Source organism: Protomyctophum parallelum (genome assembly GCF_964188405.1).
Source record: "Protomyctophum parallelum genome assembly, chromosome: 4".
Taxonomy (NCBI): domain Eukaryota; kingdom Metazoa; phylum Chordata; class Actinopteri; order Myctophiformes; family Myctophidae; genus Protomyctophum; species Protomyctophum parallelum.
In genome coordinates, this window is record NC_139700.1 from 43,978,610 (window position 1) to 44,002,018 (window position 23,409).

General features: G+C 43.7%; 1 protein-coding gene across 1 annotated transcript; it reads right to left on the minus strand.

Annotated features, from left to right (window-relative positions):
- Positions 1-191: 191 nt before the first annotated feature.
- Positions 192-7,200, minus strand: LOC310857334 (ferritin heavy chain B). The gene is made up of 3 exons (XM_083762957.1): positions 6,803-7,200; positions 6,264-6,410; positions 192-2,657 (listed from the first exon to the last, which is right to left on the minus strand). Exons 1-3 carry the CDS (start codon positions 6,974-6,976, stop codon positions 2,367-2,369), a joined length of 612 nt encoding a protein of 203 aa, XP_083619083.1. The 5' UTR covers positions 6,977-7,200; the 3' UTR covers positions 192-2,366.
- Between the last annotated feature and the right edge of the window lie 16,209 nt (positions 7,201-23,409).

Genomic DNA, 23,409 nt, shown 5'->3' on the forward strand with positions numbered 1-23,409 from the left:
GTACAGTAGGCCTACTTAAGGACAAGTAGTTACTTTACTGTCAACAGATGTGAACTCGAACTTCACATAGGCTACATAAAGTAATCAAAAGCTTAAAAAAATCTAATGATAGAAAGGACATTTGTTTTAAGAAGTGGTCCAATAATAATAATAATAATAATAACAATACTTGGTGAAATAATGATCAAAACTTTATTTCATAAGTAGACACACATGTACCATGCCAATATATTACTTATATTATTTTTGAAAAACAAACCAAGGCAATGCACAGCCCTGAAGCAATAAATACCACATTTAAAAAAAGCAAAAACTGATTAAAATGATGTGTTTGTGATATTTCATGGGGAGGACATCACGAAAAAGATTTGTCATATTAAGTAATAAATAAACTATAAACTATAAATTAAAAAAAGCTTATGATGATAAATAGATGGAGTGTGTTTTCCAAATTCCAATCAGTATACAGTAGGTCGAGACACCAAAGTGTCTTGGCATGATGACACAGCCAAGACAGTAAGAACATAACGCATTTAAAAACAGATGCTTTATAAGTAAGTATAGCATGTGGATAGGGCAGGACCCTATCTCCTGTTTCTGTTTGCATGAGGCAGCATGATGTACTCCCTGCTGGACATGACAACTAGTCAGTGGTGTGCTTTTATATCGTGATTATTGGCACGCCAGTAATGTAACAAGGCTTTATCCGAGTTCTGCAAGCGTCACCGAAGTACGTCACGGCAGGGATCATCGCTGATCATGGCTTTATAGTTCATAGTAAGAGAGACACCAACTGAGCGCTACTGATCTTAGTAGAGCGGCAGTAAAAATATATTTGTAGGTTATCAAAAGGCAGATATTATATGACAGACAGATGACAGTCTGTCATAAAATTTAAATGTGCACAGTAAAATCCTCAATGTTGTGCTCAGCGTGTAAAGATAGATGCAAATGAGCCGACAAATATGAACACTGAGGATTTACTGCATGTAATTTCATGAGGATAACGTATTAAGAATATGAGATGCATCATAGAGCTAAGCTTTGCCCTTTTGAAGGATTGGTCAATTATATTTTGGTATGCCGTCTTAAACTGATGATGTGTCCAAGTCTGTGCATCAGTAGATGTATTAACAACTCTTAAAGGTGGTGCTGTGATTGGAAAGAAACATTTATAACACCTTTATATACCGATATTATGCCATACAGCTAAAACTCTATAGACTCAAGACAAACCTATAAACCTAAAATTAATTTGTTCTATATACCGGTATTTCCACAAAGAAATAACTATGTAGGCTACTGTAATCTTCATTCAAAGTAAAACTCTGTGGGAGATCCAGGTGCTGTTTGTGCGAGTTCCAAATGCTATCGTAACCACGCCACAGATGCCTCGTACAAACACAAACCGTGAAGAGGCCTGATGTGGATCCAAATCACAACTATAGCAACAACCATGGGATTCATTTATCTTCATACAATCACAAGTATTCTCCTCAGTCTATTGGCAAGTAAATATACCATTGTCCTTTACTATTTAAAAATACGCAAGTGATCTACTCCTATAAAATATGTCCTACAAAGCCAAATAAAAAGGGTTTAAAAAGGTATTAGCAGCATATTAGTGATATTGCACTAATCCTCAAAATCACGAAGGCCAAGTTGACCTTTAGGATACACGATAAGTCAGTGTGCCCAAAAAAAGTAGTTAGGCTGTAGAAGAGTTCAGTCAACCTTGCTGACGCTATATTCAATCAGTGGGTCGTGACCCAGAAGTGGGTCAAGCGGCTCAAGCCTCCACCAAATATCTTTGCTGAAAATAGCAGATCAACTGAGCTCACGATGCGTTGCAAGCTTGTAGATTGTGTATTTTCTTATTTTTGTAAGATTTGTTCATGCCATTATTGATAGGACAGTAGACTGACAGGGAATGAGGAGAGAGATGGTGAGTGCCATGCAGCAAAGATCGCCGGGATCGGTATTCGAATCCGTGACACACTGTCAGGCTGGCATTGCGGCCTAGGGTGTGCGGACCACCACGCCGGCAGCCCAGGCCATAGATTGTGTATTTTCGACGAATGTTCTCCAAATCTCTCAAAACAGATACATGTTTAAGGCACCACTGCCATACAGTGGTGTTGTTAGGAGGAATAAACACAGAAGCGCCCTGGAGGAAGTGGACTAAGAAAGGGGAGGAGCCCGAACGAGTTCCTGTCTCTATGCAAAAAAGGAGGTGGTGACAAATGGGTTCCCAAATTGACTGGTTCAATCACACCTCTGCTGTACCCATCATCATACCTGGGTAGGCTACAAGTATAGGTATGCTCATAATTGATAATCACAGAGTTGCATAATTAATTATTGTCTCATACGGTGAGCTCTTCCTGAAGTTCATTAATGAGGTACTCCCCAAAGCCCCCCGAGCGGTCGCCGGCACAGCCCACCCTGCGGGCGTTGGTGAGGAGGTCCCCGGCCAGCTTGACGCGGGAGACCAGCGGTGCCAAGAAGCGGTTCTTGACCACGCTGGCTGTGTGCGGGTCGCCGCGGTCGCGGGCCAGCCGGCTCACTGCCTCCAGGGCGGCCATCTCCTCCTTCCACTGGCCCAGGGTCAGCTCCAGGGCTGGTAGCAGCGCGCACACCGTCTCACTGCCTGGCCTCTGTGACAGACAGACAGAGACATGGAATGAAGCGAAATAAAATCTCCTGACTGAAAATGTAATGATGTTTATGTATTATCATTTAAACCAGGGGTGGGAAACGTTGACGATGGAGAGGGCCACTATATTTCCACACTCACCCCAGAGGGCCACATTGCATGGTAGTGTTGTAGCAAAAATAGCCGATCTACAAGCTCAAAACGCGTCGCAGCGTCGAACGGCTATATCAGTATCTGACATTAACCTGAGGGCCACATTAAGTGAAGGTGGGGGCCGCATGTGGCCCCCGGGCCACCAGTTGCCCATGTATGATTTAAACCTATGTTGGTGCTGTTCTACATACAGCCGACCAGTTCAAGGAAATCACAGGTTCAGGCCTTGACCTTTGCTTTTACGACATTTCCGAGAACATTCATGTTTATGGGAGACACTTCTAAATGTTTACTTTGTTGCTAAGTTTGACCATGTACCAAATACTCTTTAATCTTAAAATAACTAGGTAATAGCCGTTCTCCAAGCTCACGACATGTTGTGAGCTTGTAGGTCTGCTATTTTCGGTGTGCGAATCAATATACATTCAAAGAAGACATTCTGGCCTGAATGGAACTCAAATGACTGAGAACTTTAATCGATGCAGATAGAGACAAGGTCATGCACATTTTGGTGAAATGAATGATTGCCTACCGTATATTATTATGACATATGCCCAGGGTAATGGTGCAGGGGTTCATGTTGTTAAGACAGGCACATAGTACAGTACACACACACATATAGTAGCCATGCACACACATACTGTACACAGCCATGAGCTTAGCCAATGGCTAATTTCACTAGTTTGGGTCTCGAGCTAAAAGGTTTGGGAATCACTCACTCACTCACTCACTCACAGACAGACAGACAGACAGACAGACAGACAGACAGACAGACAGACAGACAGACAGACATGCTCAACAAACATGACTCTCCCGAAAAGAAGTGACGATGTTGTCACAAGATGGACACTGCGTTCGGCCCACACTACGATCATTCGTGATAACAAGGTGTCCCAAATCGCCGATGATGGAGCCTTAGTGGTCTCACTCAGGACCGATTTTGTCATCATAAAAGTCATAAAACCAGAGGAGACAGAAAGAGGACACGCATCCGAGTGGCAACGCTATACACCCCTCCCCCGACACGCGTGCACGCACGCGCGCACGCACGCACGCACGCATGCACGCACGCACGCACGCACACACGCACACACACACACACACACACACACACACGCACACACACACACACACACACACACACACACACACACACACACACACACACACGTCACATCTGGAAACACAATTAATACACTGTCCCTCTGCCTTCACATTAATCTCGCCGATTTTCCGGAACTCAGGGGAAATGTACACCCTGGCAGGCGCATTAGAAACGGGCCAAGGGTAAAACCCTGGGGGGTATAGAAGCCCCTCTACCCCTCTCACCGGCCAGCTTGTATCTCAAACACCATCTCATTTTTAAGCCCAACCCCGACAGTTGAGTACTGCCTTTCTGCACTGCAATAGCCTGTTGTACAATGCATGCCCCTAACTATGACTATAGTATACTGTGTCTTTACAAAGACAATAGCAACTGCCCGACTTTATTTATAGAGCCCCCCCCCCCCCCCCCCCCCCCCTGTGACGTCATGTGGGTCAATACATCGTCATCATACTGTACTTATTCAGGAATAGTATGTTCTAGTTGTGGGCTGAGCTCGTGTCGCCGCAAACCACGACTTGCGTTGGGCACTGCAACCACACTTGCAATTTCCAATTTCCCAAAATTGCGAATTTTCTGTTTCCATTCACTGAGACCGAGAATTTGTGGCCTATAGTTTACACAGCAGGATGTTATTTTACTGTGTAACGTTATAATAATAGTCTAATACTTGAAGCTTAGAATCCCTATGGAAACACTAGGTGTGTGACTTGCAGGAGAGTAACAACTTAAGTAAAAACAAAAATCCCTGTAAATTAACACACACAAAGTATCAGAGCAGATCTACAAGCTCTAAACGTGGCGCAAAGTGACACGTTAAGAACTTACAGATCTGCCACTTTCATTATTTTAGAATTTGAATCCTGAAAAGTTTTCATTTGGACATATGAGGTTTCCACCCGACAGAGATGACGTAGGGTATTGCGTTTACTGTGTGTATTGTGGTGTATAGCCCCTAGGGCGGCCCTGCCCTATATATTACGGATACAGCCGTATATCATGATGCTCCAGATCATAAATACAAGACGCCATGCGTTTCACGCGTGTATTTCGAGAGTTATGCAGTGCATTTAAATACAGGAAGTACAGTATATATTTTGACTTTGGGATGAGCGTGCCAGCTGAAATATTTAGAGCAGACTCTCAAGTGCCCACGTTTTTTTTAATCTCGTGCCAAGGTTGGAACGGGGACTTTCCACACTGGCATGACGATGCATGTGGTGTGACTTTGCAGAACCTGCCCTGATGCAAGATTTATGGGTCTATAATGCCAAATTTTGGAGAATCCACCCACATGATATTTAGTTAAAGAAAACAAAAAACAAAACATTAATTATGATCGAACTGTAAAAATCAAAGCAAGATCGACAATACGCGGTTACGCACGAAAACGTTGTGAAGATTCCCCTATAATGACATGCCCAAAATAGGGCCAGTTATAAGTAGTTACTAGTTAAAAATGCAGACCACCCACTAGGGAGCATTCATTGGTAACATGCCTGTCCACCACCACAGAGGTTGTGGGTTCGAAACCACCGTGGTGCATCCGGCTTCGTCTAGACGACGCACAATTGGTCAGTGTTCTGGTGAGGGAAGACCGGACAGGGTAATCCTACGACTGGGGTGGCACCTGTCGACAGGGAGTGTTGTGCAGGGCGGGAGGAGTAGGATGAAGGCTCCACATCCTCCCGCTGGGGGCTCCTCACTGGCAGGTGAGTCAGTACAGGGACGTGCAGAGTGTTAGAGAGGCAGGGGCTGGCTGACATCCCGTAAGAGGGCACTTTTACACAGCAAAAATAGCAGATCTACAAGCTCACAACGCTCTCAAGTTGAGAGCGTTGAGAGCTTGTAGATCAGCTATTTTCGGGGCTCAACCCAGCACCCTTTAGCTAGTGGAGATGCAGGTGTAACGACATGGATTTCTAAACAAATTTGTTCAACGAAAAATGCTGCGTTCAAGTTCAGGAGACTTCGGGGAAAAAAAGTAATTCTCCTAAATGCTACATCCGGCATAGCATGGAAAGGAGTGGCATTTGCATTTTTTTTTCACCATAGTAAATAGCTGTATTCGTGGTCTGGAAAGGGGCAGTTGTTTTACAGACGGGTAAAATGTCTATGTGTGTGCATGTCCCTGAGTCAGTAGGATACAGCAACAGTGACTACACAGAAATGTGTGTGTGTGTGTGTGTGTGTGTGTGTGTGTGTGTGTGGTGCGTGCGTGTGTGTGTGTGTGTGTGTGTGTGGGGAGGAATTAATTGTCATGATGGCTCGTACCTTATATAACCAGATTTATACATCATCATACGACGCAGCATACATGTGCAGTATGGGAGGTATAGAGGTATCTACCGGTATGTCTTTGTTGCAGTACTGCCCTCCCCGCTCTGACAGGTAGGCCAGCATGGCAGCGGCCTGAGTCTGCTCTTCCACAGACTGTTGACGGAAGAATGCAGCCACCCTTGGCAACGCCATGTCGTCCTGCTCAAATGTACTTGCCTGTATACCGTAGATAGTAAACAATATGAAAACAGAAGACAGAAAGTTGAACAAGTTGGAAAAACCTTCACAGCTCACCACTTTAACCTTCAACCACTTTATCCATATGACCATATCCATATCCATATATATGCTAGCTATTCACTGTTGAATAATCTTGAATTCTCTTCTGGGGGGTCCCTGGCACAAAACCTTTTCAGATGAGCAATGCCAAATACAATTTTTATTTGGGGGTCCAATGGCTTGACTTGAAAACGTTTGAGAACCCGTTATAATAGCTCGCAGTAAGGCTGGGACAGAGGCGACTGTTATGTTTGTTTACATTTAGAACATTACATGCGTGTTACATACAACCCCTCCTCCCCCTCCCTCAGCCGGAGATCCTATCTTACCAGAGCCTCCAGCCTGTACGCCCCCTCCATGATCAACGTGGCCACGGCGCACAGCGTCTCTTCCACCACAGCAGGGAGGTTCTGTCTAACTCTGCTGCCGAGAAACGCTCGGTGACATTTACACATCGGTAGGTTGCTTTTAAATCTCTTGCCACTTGGTTCAGGTTCAGCCATTATTACGTTGCGCAACTTAAGTAGCCTAATCAGTCGCAACAACAACAGTCAGTATTAAGTCGGACTCGTAATCTTACAGCCTTTTTTCAACCAACAGGTGTCTGAACTGCAAAACGAAATACAGCGCTTAAAAGGCTTGATTGAATAGGACAAAATGAACAATGAGCGTCGGTTCGGTTCCAATCATTGCTCTGCCAGAGAGAGCTGTGGTCAAAAATAGGAGTCACACACACACACACACACACACACACACACACACACACACACACACACACACACACACACACACACACACACACACACACACACACACACACACACACACACAGGGATTACAATACGCAGCGGCGGCGCGCCACGGAACAACATGTAACCCGTTGAGCCGGTTCAGCCTCCCAAGTTCATCCGGTGCAGTGTGCGTCATGATCGCACCGTGACCGGCCTTCAGTTGGTTCACACACAGTTCAAAGAGCAGTTAGTTAGTTAATTTTATAAATATGCATGATTATAGCAAGTTGTCTGAATGTAGGTAATTTTAGCCTAATTAATATGATGATGATGATAATAATAATCATTGTTGTTAGAATTGGTGCTGGTAACACTTCCTCAAAAGGGGAAAACAATCATCATTATCTTCTTCTTCTTCTTCTTCTTCTTCTTCTTCTTCTTCATAATCATTAATGGGTTGTCGTTTATGATTTAATTTATTATTATTTATTTTTCATGTTTGCTGCCAGCCAATAGCCTATAGGCTAGCTTTATAGAACATGTTACTGAAGACTTGAAAGGATACAGAATAGGTGGGCACTATCTATATTTTACATCTCGATGTAAAATTGGCTATGTTGTCCAAAATGTAGCTACTAGCATTGAATATTTGAACAATGGTCTTATTGTAAATGTGAACATGCAATTGTAGACATATTAGATCTTAATTGTCAAATGTTTTCTTTAAACACATTTTCCAAATATTTTATCTTTTTTTTGGAATCACTTCACTTACGCCTATAGCCCAACTTTGGGCATAGGCCACGAACAAGAGCTCTCCAGACATCACGGTCCTGGGCCATCTTCTCCAGCTGTCCCCATGTACATGTGGCCAGATCTCTTCACATCTGCATCCAGGCCAGGTGTTTCGTGGTCTGCCTCTCTTCCTTTTCCATTGTGGGTTCCAGAACAGTAAATAGTCAATTTAACACTGAGATGCCCACTCTTCCTCCTTGGTGCCCATGCACTTATAGGCAACTTTCTTTTGGGGTGGGGGGGGGGGGGGGGGGGGTATTTTTGCCTTTTTATTGATAGACTAAGTGGAGACAGACCATAGAGGTATCAAAGGATAGAGGGAGGACCGGAGCTACAGCCCCGCCCCCAAGTGGACGCTATAGCCAAAGTGACAGCATTGTAAACCACGTAAGTATTTAACTATTTTACATGACTATTTTACATGATGATACATGTGAATGTCCTATAGCATCCCGGTGGTCCTTGGAGGGGTTCCAAGTAGGGGTTCCCCAGCTAAATGTTTTACCGTGGCTATAAAAATGTAAGAAAAGCTCACAAGCGCATCACTTCGTGCCACGCTGCGAGCTTGTACGTCTGCTATATTTTTGACGTTTTCGAAGAAATCTTGAAAGTGTTTGAAAAAAACCCACAAATCTTCTCTTGTGGCCTGCCCTGGTCCGTGGGCCAAATATATCAATTTGGGGGGTCCTTGGAACAAAAAAGTTGGAGAACTATATACTGTATTATGCTTCATTCACACATCCATGATAAATAGATGTAACGTTATCCAACCCCCCGCCCCCCCCCCCCCCCCCCACACACACACACACACACACTCTGTCCTTCTCATATTCTCCTGAGGGTTCCTCTCGTGTTGGTGGTGATCACCAAGCCCTCGGGGGGGCAGATGAGTGACGCGTGGGGCTGGGCGCACCTCGGGGGTCTGCTCCATGCTCGGCCCCGGTATATAGGGCAGCCGCGCAGTCCCCTCAGCCCCCCTCAAGCCCCGCACGGCCCGGACAAGGGGTCAACGGGGACCTGCACCCTTGACATGACCCCCTGTGACCCGCAGACACCTACATAATCACCCCGGCTGGACTTAAGTGTAACAAATGATGTCCACCACCACCACGCTTAACCCTGGAAGTCTGTCCAGAGAGACTATAGGTTCCAATGATGTTCAGTCAGTCAGAGATACTGAGACTGATGCTGCTGGAACGGGGAGGGGAAAAAAGTGTCCTGTGTGTGTGTGTGTGTGTGTGTGTGTGTGTGTGTGTGTGTGTGTGTGTGTGTGTGTGTGTGTGTGTGTGTGAGGGTGTGTGTGTGTGTGTGTGTGTGTGTGTGTGTGTGTGTGTGTGTGTGTGTGTGTGTGTGTGTGTGTGTGTGTGTGTGTGTGACGTGTGTGTGTATTACTAAACAGCTAAAATAGCACATCTACCAGCTTGTGAGTGTGGGCTCTATTTTAGCTATATACAGTACTAATTAAGTGATTAATTCCATGTGTTGCAGACACATTATTATATATGGATGCCACCACAGTTAGGGAAGCCCCACTGTGATTGGCCAGTAGTCGCTGCATGTGATTGGCAGTTCTCGCTTTTGAAACTATGCCTAACCCTATAACCTCAGTAAAACAATACCTAAACCTAACCTTAACCCTAACCTCAGTAAACCTCAGTAAAACTATACTTAAACCTAACAGGGGTGACTGTGGCTCAGGAGGTAGAGCAGGTCGTCCGTCCAATGATCCGTGGGTCGGCGGTTCGAATCTCGGCTCCTCCTGCCTACATGTCGAAGTGTCCTTGGGCAAGACACTGAACCCCAAATTGATCCCAATGTGCTGGTTGGGACCTTGCAAGGATTCCGCCGCAATCGGTGTATGAATGTGTGTGTATGGGTGAATGTAATGCACTATTTGGAAGGCACAGGTCGAAATGGGTTAATAAGGCACACCCCCCCCCCCCCCCCCCCTCAACAAGGCACTGCCCCTCCCCCGCAATAAGGTGCCCCCCCCCAGTCCATGACCATCCATCCATCCTCGGTCCCTGCTGGCCTGCACTGTGTCTTGGTGTCTTGGTAGGCCCAGCTGTCGACAGACACTCAAAGGCACTAGTTGGACACTTGTGTCGCTGGTGCCCAGCTGCTTAAATGCAGAGCGGGTGTCAGCCTTTAACAGATCAACACTCCCCCCCACACACCTAATGGATGTAGTTAGTGACCGGTGGAGTGGAAAACTAGTTGTTTTTACTCCTTTAATGCCATATTGCCCTATCACTGACTTTATCAGTCTTTTGTTTGTTTGTTTGTTTGTTTTTTGAACGAGAGGGGACGATCCACTTCCTTCCTCATTTCTCTGGGAGCCAGCAAGGAAATATTGAGAATGATCGCCATTCAGGCTTTGATTTGTAAAAAATCTATTTTAAAATCTAAGAAAAAAGAGGCACATCTTGGTCAATCTAAATTGTGACATTATCAAACATAAATATCAATCAGACAATCAATCTACATTTCCCAAAAGGAAATGCATCTAATTAATTCATTTAGACCAGAAGTATATCCTCAAAAGAATGACAAGAGAGGGTGTGTGCCTGCCTGCGTGTGCACGCGTGTGTGCTGTGTGCCGTATGCCGCGTGCGCGTGTGTTGGGGGACGGGGGGGTTGGGTTATCAAAAGCAGAGGCATGGAATCCCCACCACCACCACCCAATCGAACCCTTTCACCACCAGTTCAGTGGCATCACAAACATGCGTGCCTGCACGCTTATACAAAATACTTACTAACTAATGCCTCCATGGGCGGGTGTTTGCCTTGACTGACAGGCAAGGTGCCATTGCTCACACCTGCTGCCTGTTGTAAAGACCCCGGGCGGCCCTGCCCCTAATGACCCACCAAGCCACAAAAGCAGCATTGTACCAGAGCGGGGGGCTGCCCTGCATGGAGGAAGATTACTTTACACCAGTGGTTCTCTAAGTGTGGGCCGGGACCCCCAGGGCCCCCACAATACTTTTGGGGGCCCCCCAGAACATTTTGCTTAAGAAAGACCCTAACTGCTGCAGATGAGCAGATTGGTGCCTTGAAGTTGCACTCACTCAACACAGTATACAAACCAACATAAGTATCTGCTCAGTTCCAAAGTGACAATTTAAGGACTTTAAAATTAAAATAATAATAATGATAATAAATAAGACCAATACTGCATAAAATAATATCTACAACTATACCATAAAATATTGGTCAAACATTGGCCACCGTGGCCAGATTGTCAATGATTACCTAAGAAAGAAGCATAATATTGTGAAAAATGCCAAATGCTTGTCAGGGTGGGGGGGTCTACAGTTCAAATATAAATAAATAAAAATATATATAAAAAATATATATACATTTTATTTTGAGGGGTCGTGCCAGGAAAAGTTTGAGAATGGCTGCTTTACACACACACACACACACACACACACACACACACACACACACACACACACACACACACACACACACACACACACACACACACACACACACACACACACACACACACACACACTACAATTCAGGCAACCACTCCCTCAAGACCCCCCCCCCCCTCCCCCTCCCATGTTCCTGGGACCCTGGGGGTTAAGGGGAGAGACTATATACACTATACACTACAGGCTGGAGAGTATAGTTGGACATGAGGGTCCTTGTGTTGTTGGGGCTAGCTCAGGGATTACCCCTCAAAGCCACCAGATTTAGGGTTGTGCCCCGTCCCATCCAGGAGCTGCTTTAGCTAGTGTTTGTATATTGTCTGACTCTAAACCTCTACCTTGGTCCATGCTCTGGTATACATGGAGACGGCCCCAGGAGGATCTTGTGTTGGACCCACGGGACCCGCAAGAAATTATAGCGTGGGGGAAGAGGCGTATAGAGTGGCTCTTCAATCCCTCCTCATTAAGTTACACAAACAACAAGATATATACCCCACAGGGCGTGTATGGGGTATCTGGGGGGGGTGGGGGGGATTCATGCATCTGCTTTTTGTTAAAGATGGAGTGCCGTGATCTTTTTCCACCCTAAAACATGATCATCAGGTATTATTACAATATAAGGGGGAAGAACCTTTTCCAAAAAGTGTACAGTATTTGTTAAAATCATGCTTTTATGTGGACACGCCCACCAGTTCATTAAGTATGCCTGGTTTGCCTGGTGGGTGGTGATGGGTGGTGATCTACCTGAACTGAAGCCACACCCACAGCTGTATTTGTATGATAAAGGGGGAGGGGTTAGGGGAGTGGCTGATAGTGTGATGTCACTATATTTCTGTTTATTTCATTGGCCCGTTTGACTGTCAAGTGTTCAGCATCCAGGAAGAAATCCTAAATACAAAGTTAATACACCATTGCACATAAAAACGACTCCAGGGTGTCTAATGAAGTATTATATTTGTCACCACATGAAAAACTGGAAAGCCAACACCAACTCGGGACTCCTGAATTGCTGCCCTCCACACACTCTAATTATCATAAGATTTTAGTCGACTAAATCTGCAGTTGATTTAGTCGACTAAAATGTATTTTGGCGGGCCTTGATGCTGTCGCAATGGCTGATGTTACACTCTCTGAAAATAGCAGATCTACAAGCTCACAAGCTGCGGCACGTTTACACCAATAGTTCTATATTTATTCAGTAATCATTGCTATAGTGTTGGTTTTCGTAACCAGGGTCTCATCCCTGTCTCTCCAGCTCTTTTGCAAACAAGAGGATACCAATTTGATCCAATCAGGCGAGAGAACTCATACAAGATACAGGATGAATAAAGTGGCATGGGAAGTGATGATGACACAAAGAAATGAGCAGACAAATCGTGAAAATGTGGCGCAAATTTGGAATATATATATTCTTTCAGAGCGAACATTTTTAACTAAAATATTTGCTTCTGGGTGTGAGGTCCCTGGAACAACATATTTTCAGATGGGGTCGGAGGCCAATTACATATAATATTTGGGGTCCTTGACATGAAATATTGAGAACCACTGATATAGAAACATGGGTATTTCAGACTTTCAGACGTCAGGCCTAAAAGGGTCAAATGAACAAGGAAGTTTAAATCACTTATATATTGTATCATGTGTATTTGCTGTACACATGAGGCACCAGAGCCAGCTTTAGGCTGTCCAGTACGTATGTCTACTGTACTGGACGGTCCCTCGAGGACTCATTAGTTCTATAGCTTGCCTGGTCAGCGGAGCGGGTTATTTTAGAAGTTGTTGATCTAAGTCGCATGGAGAAATGCAGGCCTAATAGCACACGCTAACGCCCCACATGCTGCCTTTCAATTTGAATTCCAATCTCTCATCACATGACTAAAAATGTAAATACATGGATGCCCACATGCGTCATGTACCAGACTTCCCTCACGCTCTCTCTCCGACAAAGTTCAGCCATGCAACAGCTGGTTGCCGAGGAGGAAAACAGACGAAAACAGCCCCACGTCGTGGGGTAAATTGTGCATCTCTGAAATGTTGCGCCACTTATAAAAGAGCTGAGGACAACTGGACGCCCCCCCTGCTCCCATTCTCTCTCTTTGATGTTATTTTTGTATATTTCATTATCATGTTTGTACAGTTGATGGATCATGTCATCCATTAGTACGTACTTGTACAGTATGCAGTATACATGTACATTTCATACTTATTGAAACCCCGAGAATGCACACGGAGCGATATAGACACTCTTGCATGCCATCAGACTCTATAATGCAAATGCATAAGAACTGCCTCCCCAAAGTTTGCTTATGGTCACATAGTGGTCCTGGTCTAGTGTGTTCATGTCCACTTGTGTTAATTTGTGTTTATTGTTTTTCTGTCTGTCATGCTTGATTTATGCGTCACTCTGTGCTGTTGTGGCACTCCAATTTCCCTTCGGGGATTAATAAAGTATATCTCATCTCTCTCTCTCATCTCTTATTGCACATCTGTACAGATCACTGATTCATTGCACATATGACTTTGCGCATACAAACATTGTACTGTATACATACATTATCTCTCTCAACTTATATATCGTCTCTGCCGGTTAGAAACCTGAAATGGATTCAAATAAAAAAATAGCAAAAACAGCAGATTGACTAGCTTGAAAATGTTTCAAGCTTGTAAATCTGCTATTTTGTATACTTTTGTGTGATGCTTTAGAATGATCAACTATAGGGCGTTCATTTACGAAAACAAACAGACAAAGGTATAAATATGGAGATGAGAGTTTTCTGCCCCGACAGCAACGATATGTTATTTGATTGAGGTTTTCATTGACCGAAATGTATATGTGCATTTGTACACATCGGTCAAAAGGACATATACGTCAAACAGTGCAAATGTGTAAACTGGATTGTTCTTAATGTATTATTATATCTCTTGATTTGCTTTCACCATGTATACCAAGCATCACAATAAAAAACACTGATCTTCAACTATCTACCAATTTATACTTGGTTCTACATTGTGTCGTGCACCAAAAATAGCATTGTGTTGTGAGCTGTGTGTATAACTAAGGTTTTGCAGTTTTCCATTTTGTACACACTACAGTACACAGCCCTTTGTTGCAGTACAGTGAAATTACACTATGGTCAGTCTACGGCTTTCAGAGGTGATTTAGTCAAGCAAACTATAAAGAATAAAAAATCACACCGCTCTTATCATCATCGTACATCTTCATCACAGACTTCTTAAGGCTCATACATAGTCTGGATTTACGGTGGTGGGGTGACCACCGAACTACAACATGACGTCACGAGCCGCGGTGAAGAGCAAACCACCGCCACCGTTCCAGCCCTTCTCTCTGTTTTTACTCACCACCGCTCAACGTTATTTCAGCTCCGGTGGTCAGCTCACCACCGGAGCGGTGGTCACCTCATCACCGAAAATCCAGACTATGAATAGGCCTTTACTGAGTTGAAAGCCTCCTGTCAATGTTTGTGTTACGCAACGTTTGTGTTTACACACTGATGTAAAATTGTCCATTCATTGTCAATGGGAATTTAATGTTTTGTGTACACACAGTCACACACACACACACACACACACACACACACACACACACACACACACACACACACACACACACACACACTCAAAACTGGACATAGGAGGAGCTAGCGCCCCTCAAAAATACAATTGTATGAATTTATGATATGGAATAAGGGTTTCAATAACATTGAAAAGTCTGCTATAGAACACTTATCTTACACAATTGATAAAGAATAACCTCACATTTGCAACAAAAAAGTGAAAGCATTCTTTCCTCTGGTCTGTACTATAGTTTTCAGTGCACTTTGACTCCACCGGTCGGTCACAGCTGTGGAAGTGATCACGAAAGGCCTTCTCTTTAAACCCGGGCCAACAGCTGTCTATTAAGAATACTTTAGATCGTCATCATCAGCCCGTCCCCGCTCCTCAGCTCACAACTCTGCTAATTACAAACCTTAATGGAGGGGAGACAGAGACAAGGTAAATACAATTAATGATCATAACGCCAGCCTTGGCCCGGTGCCCTGTTTCATTGGCTGGTACCCGATACCAGTGTCTGTCCCGAAACAGGGCCTTGTTACTGTGGGCGCTGTAACCTCATCGGAGGGTATACTTGTCTAACTTTCATGAGGGGCTTTTTTTCTTTTTGCACTTGAATTTTCCCCCGCTTTGGTTGAGTTATAAAAAAAAAAACATGTCAGCCAATCCCTATGTGTACTCAGATCTTTTAAGAAATGTTGTTGCCCGCTGTGGGGGTAAGTAGATCCCGGCGCTGGTGTTGAGGTTCCACTGAGACCACCGAGCCCCGGATGCCTTTGTGCCAGACACTGTGATTACCCAGAAAAGCCCCCTGGAATGCCCTCTCCTCATTAAAGAGACAAATATAGCCTGGCATGGTCCTAGTCAAAAATATGGTGGTGGGTGTATGTAATGGATGCCTCTTGCATTATGTGACAAAAATTAATGATGAATGATGATGGTGATTTACACATGGGGGTGGGCCAGGACAAGGAAGACCACTAGAGTGCCAGGGAGGGATCCCAGTGAGAGCCAGCGTGAAAACTCTCACTCTCATTGTTGATGCTTCCTATAGGAAAGACCACCATGGTAGCTCTTTAGTTAAGGCAAAGTCCTATAAGAGATCAGTTTGTTTTATGATTTATGGGAATACGTATGGTTCGATTTCCTGGGAGGATCCATGCCCTGGCTTTTAATCCACTTAGGCAAATTAAAAAAAATGTCTTCAAAATCCTGACAGTTTTCTGAAAAACATTATCTTTCTGTATCAGTGGTGCTCAATATTTCATGTCAAGGACCCCGCAAATTATATGTAATATGCCTCCGCTCCCCCATTTGAAAATGTGTTGTTCCAGGGACCTCCCTGGAACAACATACCAGTGTGAAACTACCGTTCACTTGCATTGAACACATTTTCCCAGAAGCCTTTGCATCCCAGAGCACGGGTCAAATTCCGGTTTTCTCATCATAACCAGGTCCGCGACAAATCCGCTTAATAATCTTTTCAATTATTAAAAAAACGCGAATAAACACATAAAACAAATAGCGGGTTTAGCGTATTACGCAGGGGATAAACATGGATTAAATAGCGTGGAAAACAACAACAACAACGCTTGAGTGCCACTCAGTTTACACAGACTTTAACTTCCACTCAGAGGATGTGGTCACCGGAAGTTTCCGACTTCCGAGCCAATGCCGCGTTCACACTGGCAGCTAAGATACAGGCTATCATTCCTTTTCAATGTCAGCCAGCCATCTTTTTTATCTTTTGTAACTTTGACAGCGTGAAACATAGTTATTGTGTGGTTTTAGGTTCTCGTTTTTTTCCCCCTTCTGTCAGATATGTACACATAATCAAATCTGATTATGTTATGTATAAGATTATTCAGATCAATCAATCAATCAATCAATCAATCAATCAATATAAATACAGATGTGCCCAGTATAGTGTATCTTTGTGAATAATATCTCTATACTCTATACTGCGTATCATATTCTCTGGACTATGGTGGTCATGGTGCATTAAAACAATACGGCCCAGATAGATTTAAGTGGATGATTTAAGAAGAAACGAATGTGATAGCCGTGCTAAATCCATATGCCAGTTTACAGTTTGAAGATTTATCTCTCCAACAGACACTCTAGGAATAGTGACGATGACCCAGGACTGGAGTCATATGAAATAAATGTTCTACCGTTCCAAATGTACTGTATCACCCTCTGACCTTACATGACATCACCCATTCATCAAGGTAGTCTTACACAGCACATATTTATAGCTGCCTGGAAAAGATAATATATCAACAAGTGTGTTAACTCTATTTCAGTAACGTAATAAATAATATCTTTATTTAGATAGCACCAATTTATACACGGAAGTCACAAAGTTAAATTAAAACAAAAGTAGTAATGAAAAAAAAATATATACATTCACCAATGGACAATAACTCGAGTGTTATTGTGGAATCTGTGCAGTGGATGAGGGTAAGTTGTGCTCACTGGGCGACCGCGACAGTGGCTCAGGACAGGAGTGTGTGTGTGCGTGTGTGCGTGTGCGTGCGTGCGTGCGTGCGTGAATGAATGAGTCAATGCACTTTGTAATGCACTTTAGAAAAATTTACAAATGCACGCACCACAGTGCGGCCTCGTATACCTGAAGTGAGCGACACCCACATCCTTAGAGCGGAGCGACAACAATCTGACGCCAAAATATAGAGAGCAAACATTCTACTACTCAGCTGCCAAAACGTGGAAAGCCCCTGAAAACCACGGATTACTGTGGTTCTCAACCTTTTTTCACCAAGTATACCACCTCCGAAAATATTTGGCGGTCCTGAAGGCAGCAATATGTTGTATAGGTCCGTCCGAGACATTCGGACACCTTTTTCATTTTCGGGAAGATTCCTCGTACCAGAGGGGTCGTCGTCCTGTACCGGTCCGGAGAATCACTGCATTAGAGGATGTGTAACACTGCAACACAATAGTTTTGTATTTGTTGACGACAATGTATTATTGTGTACATTTCTCATGCTATGTTGATTAACTGAATACATACAGTATATGAACCACAATGGAAACAAGTCCTTTCTGTGTTATCCTCAATGTCTGACTGCTGTTTACATTTTTTTGACTAATAAAGTATGCAATCAATCAAAAATGGATTGAATTGCAGTAAAACCCTTGAGTCAGTGTTCCCTCTCCCTATGAGTTCCAGATGGGTGAGTGAACATGGGTGAGTGTTTTACAGTCAGTGCACCCTGTTGGGGATACAAGGGGTGTTGTATGCATGCATGGTGTCGGGAGATGAGGCGTCCATCCATTTAAAGGGCAATGTAACTCTATGAGATAACTACGCTGAAACCAAAGCCTGCGTAAAGAGCCCCTCTCTCAGCAGCAACGCAGTGGCCGGCTGTCCCACTGGACGCTGCACGGGGCACCCGCCATGAGGACCCCCAGCATGCGCGCATGTGTGTGTGTGTGTGTGTGTGTGTGTGTGTGTGTGTGTGTGTGTGTGTGTGTGTGTGTGTGTGTGTGTGTGTGTGTGTGTGTGTGTGTGTGAGAGGCCCTGCCTGGGGTGTCTCGTGCCATCCTCCCTGTAAACACCTTCTTTGAAGAGGAGCTCTTTAAAAACAAGATGTTACGAGAGAGCACACCTTCTGTAGGGGCACGGGGGCCCACCCAGAGACACCGTGGCCCTGCCATGACTTCTTGCTGTGTCTTACTCACTGCGTGTGCGTGTGCGTGTGCGTGCGCATGTGTGTGAGTGTATGTTTGTGCATGCGTATAGGACGGGGGGTGTGCAGGAATGATGAATGTGTTGGTTGTACATTGTTCCATTTATTAAACTGTATGCTCTTCTTTGACCAGACATTTCTAAATATCATGTTATGTAGAGTTGTAGACAGCACTAGAATTGCATTGTATCATTGTATGTAGTCATAGCACTTCATAGTACATATGTATAGCATAGTATAGTATATATGTATAGTTTATATGTATAGTTTCATTATGTAGATATTCCACTGTTACGTTCTTAGCTTACACAAATTGTAATTGTAATTTCATGGCTGTGGGGGAGGTTTTTTTCCAGCTGATGCCCACATGAGGAGCACATGGGGGGAGGGGGGCATGTGAAGGGGTTAAGTGCCTTGCTTAGGGACATCTCGACAAATTGCCATAGGGCTGTGGGAATTGAACCTATATATAAGACCTTCTGTTTCCCAGGTGGGCCTCTATACATATACCCATTCAGTGGTCTTTGTAGATCGGCTATATCGTCTCTCTTTCTTTATATTAGCCAAAGTTTGGGGAGCACACCCCCCCCACCCCACCCCCCCACCTGACCCACAGGTTGAGAACCACTCAATCCCAACAGACGATGATGACATGATGAAGACCCCCATCCTGCCTCCTATATACAGATCCGTATACTGCTAATCCTCGGACCCCAAAACGAATGCCGTTGCAGACCGCTGACACTAACGAGAGACTCATGTTACATGGCAGTTTGGAAGATATGTCATATTAATTTGTATACGTGTGTGTGCGTGTGCGCGCTCGTGTGTGTGTGTGTGTGTGTGTGTGTGTGTGTGTGTGTGTGTGTGTGTGTGTGTGTGTGTGCGCGCGTGTTTTAGTGTGTGGTCAAACAAGTGAGTGGGCTCCCTGTGTGGTCTCTCTAACCCTTTAACCTGAGGTCCTGGGGAGACACCCCCCCCCCCCACCCCCACCCCAACACCCAGCCTCAATTCACGGTGTTAAGTCTGAGTCAACAGCACGTCTGTTATAGGTTGTCGGTGATATGGGATATCTTCGTGTCTCATTTCTATATGACAATCTTACACGTTGTCTCCAAAAGACAACTTGTGTGTTCTCCTCCAGGATAATATAGCAATTGACAATTTACAATTTAAGCATTTATTGCAGATGCTTTTAATCCCGAGCGATTTACAGTAAGCGTTTAAGTTGGCCTCATGGTGGAAAATGCAGGGCAAAGGGTTTGTCTTGGCCTCTAGGGAGTGAGCATGCAATGTTGTACACAGATCAGTGTGTACAACTTAGATTAGGTTGTCGGTGATATGGGAAATCTCTGGATGGAATATGGGGACGAGGAGTGGTCCATGTTGATCACATGACTATAGAGATGGTGTATACCATCTCTATAGTCATGTGATCAACATGGATCAACATGGACCACTACCGAGTTGCGTGATGTATATAAAATGTGTACGAGTAATATAAAGAAATGTGTTTAGAAAAAGTCAGCCTCATGGTGGCGCTATAACAGGCCATTGTGGAAACATTGGGGCAGAGGTTCGACGTTGGCATCTAGGGAGTGTGTGTGCAAAGTTTGACATCGGCCGCTCCAACGGTGCCGGAGATTAGCTGTACACAGACGGACGGAGTGCAAAATTCTGTCATTTTTCAAGCCTTCTCTTGGTTCTGTATACCAAATATTGTTGCAGAGAGACATATCAACATAAAATATAAAAATCACACCCGTGTGAAGTGAGGGGCGCTCTTGTCATTGTCATCATCATGACGTAAAATAGACACTGCCTATTTGCTCAGACACTATGACGTAAAACTCTCCATTCATTGTCAATGGGAATTTAATGTTTCTGTATAGGACAAAAATAGACACTAAGTTGATTTGCTCAGACACTATCGTAAATTCTCCATTCATTGTCAATGCATGGGAATACAATTTTGTGTATGATGAAAATCTACACCAATAGCTGAATATAGGAGAGGGCTAGTGCCCCTCAAAACAATGCTGGCAAGGCTTACATTTTGAAACAATGATATATTGAAGGAAATGTCAATTTATGTATGTCCAACTTGTCCATTGCAGTAATAATGACCACATTAACCCATGGTGTCCCTATTTGAGGTAAATAATGTTTCAAAAATAGCAGGTCTACAAGCTCAAAACCCGAGCTTGTATATCTGCTACTTTTGATACTTCTGAGTGACGCTGTAGTTTGAACAAGTATACAGGGCATACATTTACGAAAAAAACAGTGGTCATTCTGGGCGGGAACCCTTTTTGGTGTTTTAAGCGTTATGTTATACTTTAGCTATTGAAAAATAGCAAATCCACAAGATTGTAGTGCGGCACCGAGCTTGTAGATTTAAAGTCGTGAAAATGTGATGCAAATCTTTGAATATATATTCTTTCAGATTGAAAGTTTTTAACTCAAATCTTTGCTTCTGGGGGGGGGGGGGGGGTCCCTGGAATAAGGTATTTTCAGATGGGGGTCGGCAGCCAATTACATATAATCTTGGGGGTCCTTGACATGAAAATGTTTGAGAATGACTGACAGAAACATGGGGTTTTCAGAAAACTGTCAGCATTTAGAAGGCATTTGTAGAATCGTGGTTAAACCGATAATGCAACCCATGAGCGTTGGTGGTTCTCTCTCTTCTATAGCTCAGGCAGGAGGCCTATGACCTATGACCCCTGAGGCCTGTGGCCTTCAGTCTGACTGTCCCACCCCAGCCTGGCAGTCTGGACAGACAGACAGACAGGACAGGCGGTGGCCCTCGTCATGGCGGCGGGGGGCCAAGCAGTTCCACAAGTTAAGATCACAGCAAGACAATATTTACATTTCGCTCTCGTCTTTTGCCCTGCGTCACCTCTTAGTCCCCAGCAGAGCTATAGCTTCCACTCCAGGACAGAAGACGTTGAAGAACCACACACAGATAGGAAAGAGCCTGACTAATGCGTTTGGAGACTCCACGGTTGTGTCCCCAGCCACACACAATGTGGTGGCAGACCTCCGGTTAGAGGCCCTCAGTAAGTAGACAGTTGGATATAGAGCAATTTAATATCTAAACTGAATGATGGATACAATGTATGTAACCTAGATACCATACCCTGATGGAAAATGCTGTTTTACCCTTTTTTATTTTTTATTTATTTTATTATTATTTTATTATTTTATTATTTTCTTCTTACTATGTTCATTAGTACTTTCAATACTAGTTTACTAATTACTTTTACTGTCTTGTACTGTCTGTCTTTGTTTTATTTGTCTTGTTCTGACCTTGATTGGGGGGGAGGGGAGGATATTTACATGTCGGATACAACAAAATGTACACATTATGTTTATTCATTTTTTTTAAATAAAAAGTGTTAAAAAAAAGAAGAAAAATAATGTGGTGGCAACAGAAGTACACTTTCCAACAACTGTACCTGCCCACTATACCAATACATCAGAGACACAGATTTTTACTGTACACCCAAAGTGAGTTTGAAAACATGACCAATGACAAAAAAAACTTCCATATACCTACTGGGAGAAATACAACAATATTTGAACACACAGCAACAAGATTTGTGAACTGTTGCGATAAAATAAGGTTTAGCCAATGGAATACAACCACCCTAAGGACTACTAACCATTGTGTTTCCTGCACTATCTGTAACGAGTGGACCTCTACACCTATACTAGACACGAGCTGCTACCTTTAAACACATTTTATATCTGGGGCTTTTTTGTATAGGCTACTATATATGAGAAAAATGCTGCTAATTCTCCAAAAGTGACTGCAAATGATTGCTGCTATTTGTTTCAAATACTGTATACTGTATACCCTGTCCCTGTCCCTGTATCATGTACAGTATAACGACACAATGCCTCATAACATTTGCTTTGGCAATGTAAACGTATGTTTTCTCATGCCAATAAATGTCCTTTGAAATGAATTGAATTGAATTGAATTGAATTGTGTCCCCCTCCACCACCAGTGTGGTGCTGGAGTCTCCACAACACCCCCCCCCCCCCCGCCCCCCAGCAGGTGAGAACAACTCAAGAGGTGAAGAACCAACCAGCTAAAAAAAAAAGAGCCATAATTAGCCTCACTCCGACACACAAAAGCTTGGTTTTTAGCATCTCCTAACGACCTCTTGTAATTCCTAAGGTGGCCGAGGTAGCACATAAATTCTGGCTCCTGCGTTTGCTTTTCCCCCTAGTTCCTTCCTGGTGGTCCCTTGGCCACTTTGCTACATTTGTGTTGTTTGTCCAAATGGTGTAGTATACCATTAGGGTCCTGAAGATATCCACACCTGTACATGGGCTCCATTTGATGCAACTGTATATAACCTTCAATGTTTGGCAAAAAATTCTTGCATTTGTTGTCACTGGCATCATTCAATTCAGTGTCACCCATGGTGTCAATGGGTACTTTAATCCATCTGCTTCAAAGTATCTACTGTATATCGTTACTCTCGGGGAGAAACATTCTAACTTTTTGTGAGATTTTTTGTTGTTGTTGTAAATTAATGTCCTATACTTGATACTATGTCGAAAAAGAGTGGCACATCCACAAGTAACATGTGTAGAGCTTGTCTATCTACAGTACTACTTTTTCTGTTTTGTTTTTTGTTTTTTTTATCCTGAAAAGTAACAGTTTTGT

What these genes read in the sequence shown, in the direction of transcription:
- LOC310857334 (XM_083762957.1), bottom strand. Translation starts at nt 6,976, where the DNA reads ATGGCTGAACCTGAACCAAGTGGCAAGAGATTTAAAAGCAACCTACCG. An exon ending in CGTACAGGCTGGAGGCTCTG is followed by an intron (nt 6,411 to 6,802) that starts GTAAGATAGGAT and finishes TACGGTATACAG; the next exon opens with GCAAGTACATTTGAGCAGGA. An exon ending in ACTGCAACAAAGACATACCG is followed by an intron (nt 2,658 to 6,263) that starts GTAGATACCTCT and finishes TGTCTGTCACAG; the next exon opens with AGGCCAGGCAGTGAGACGGT.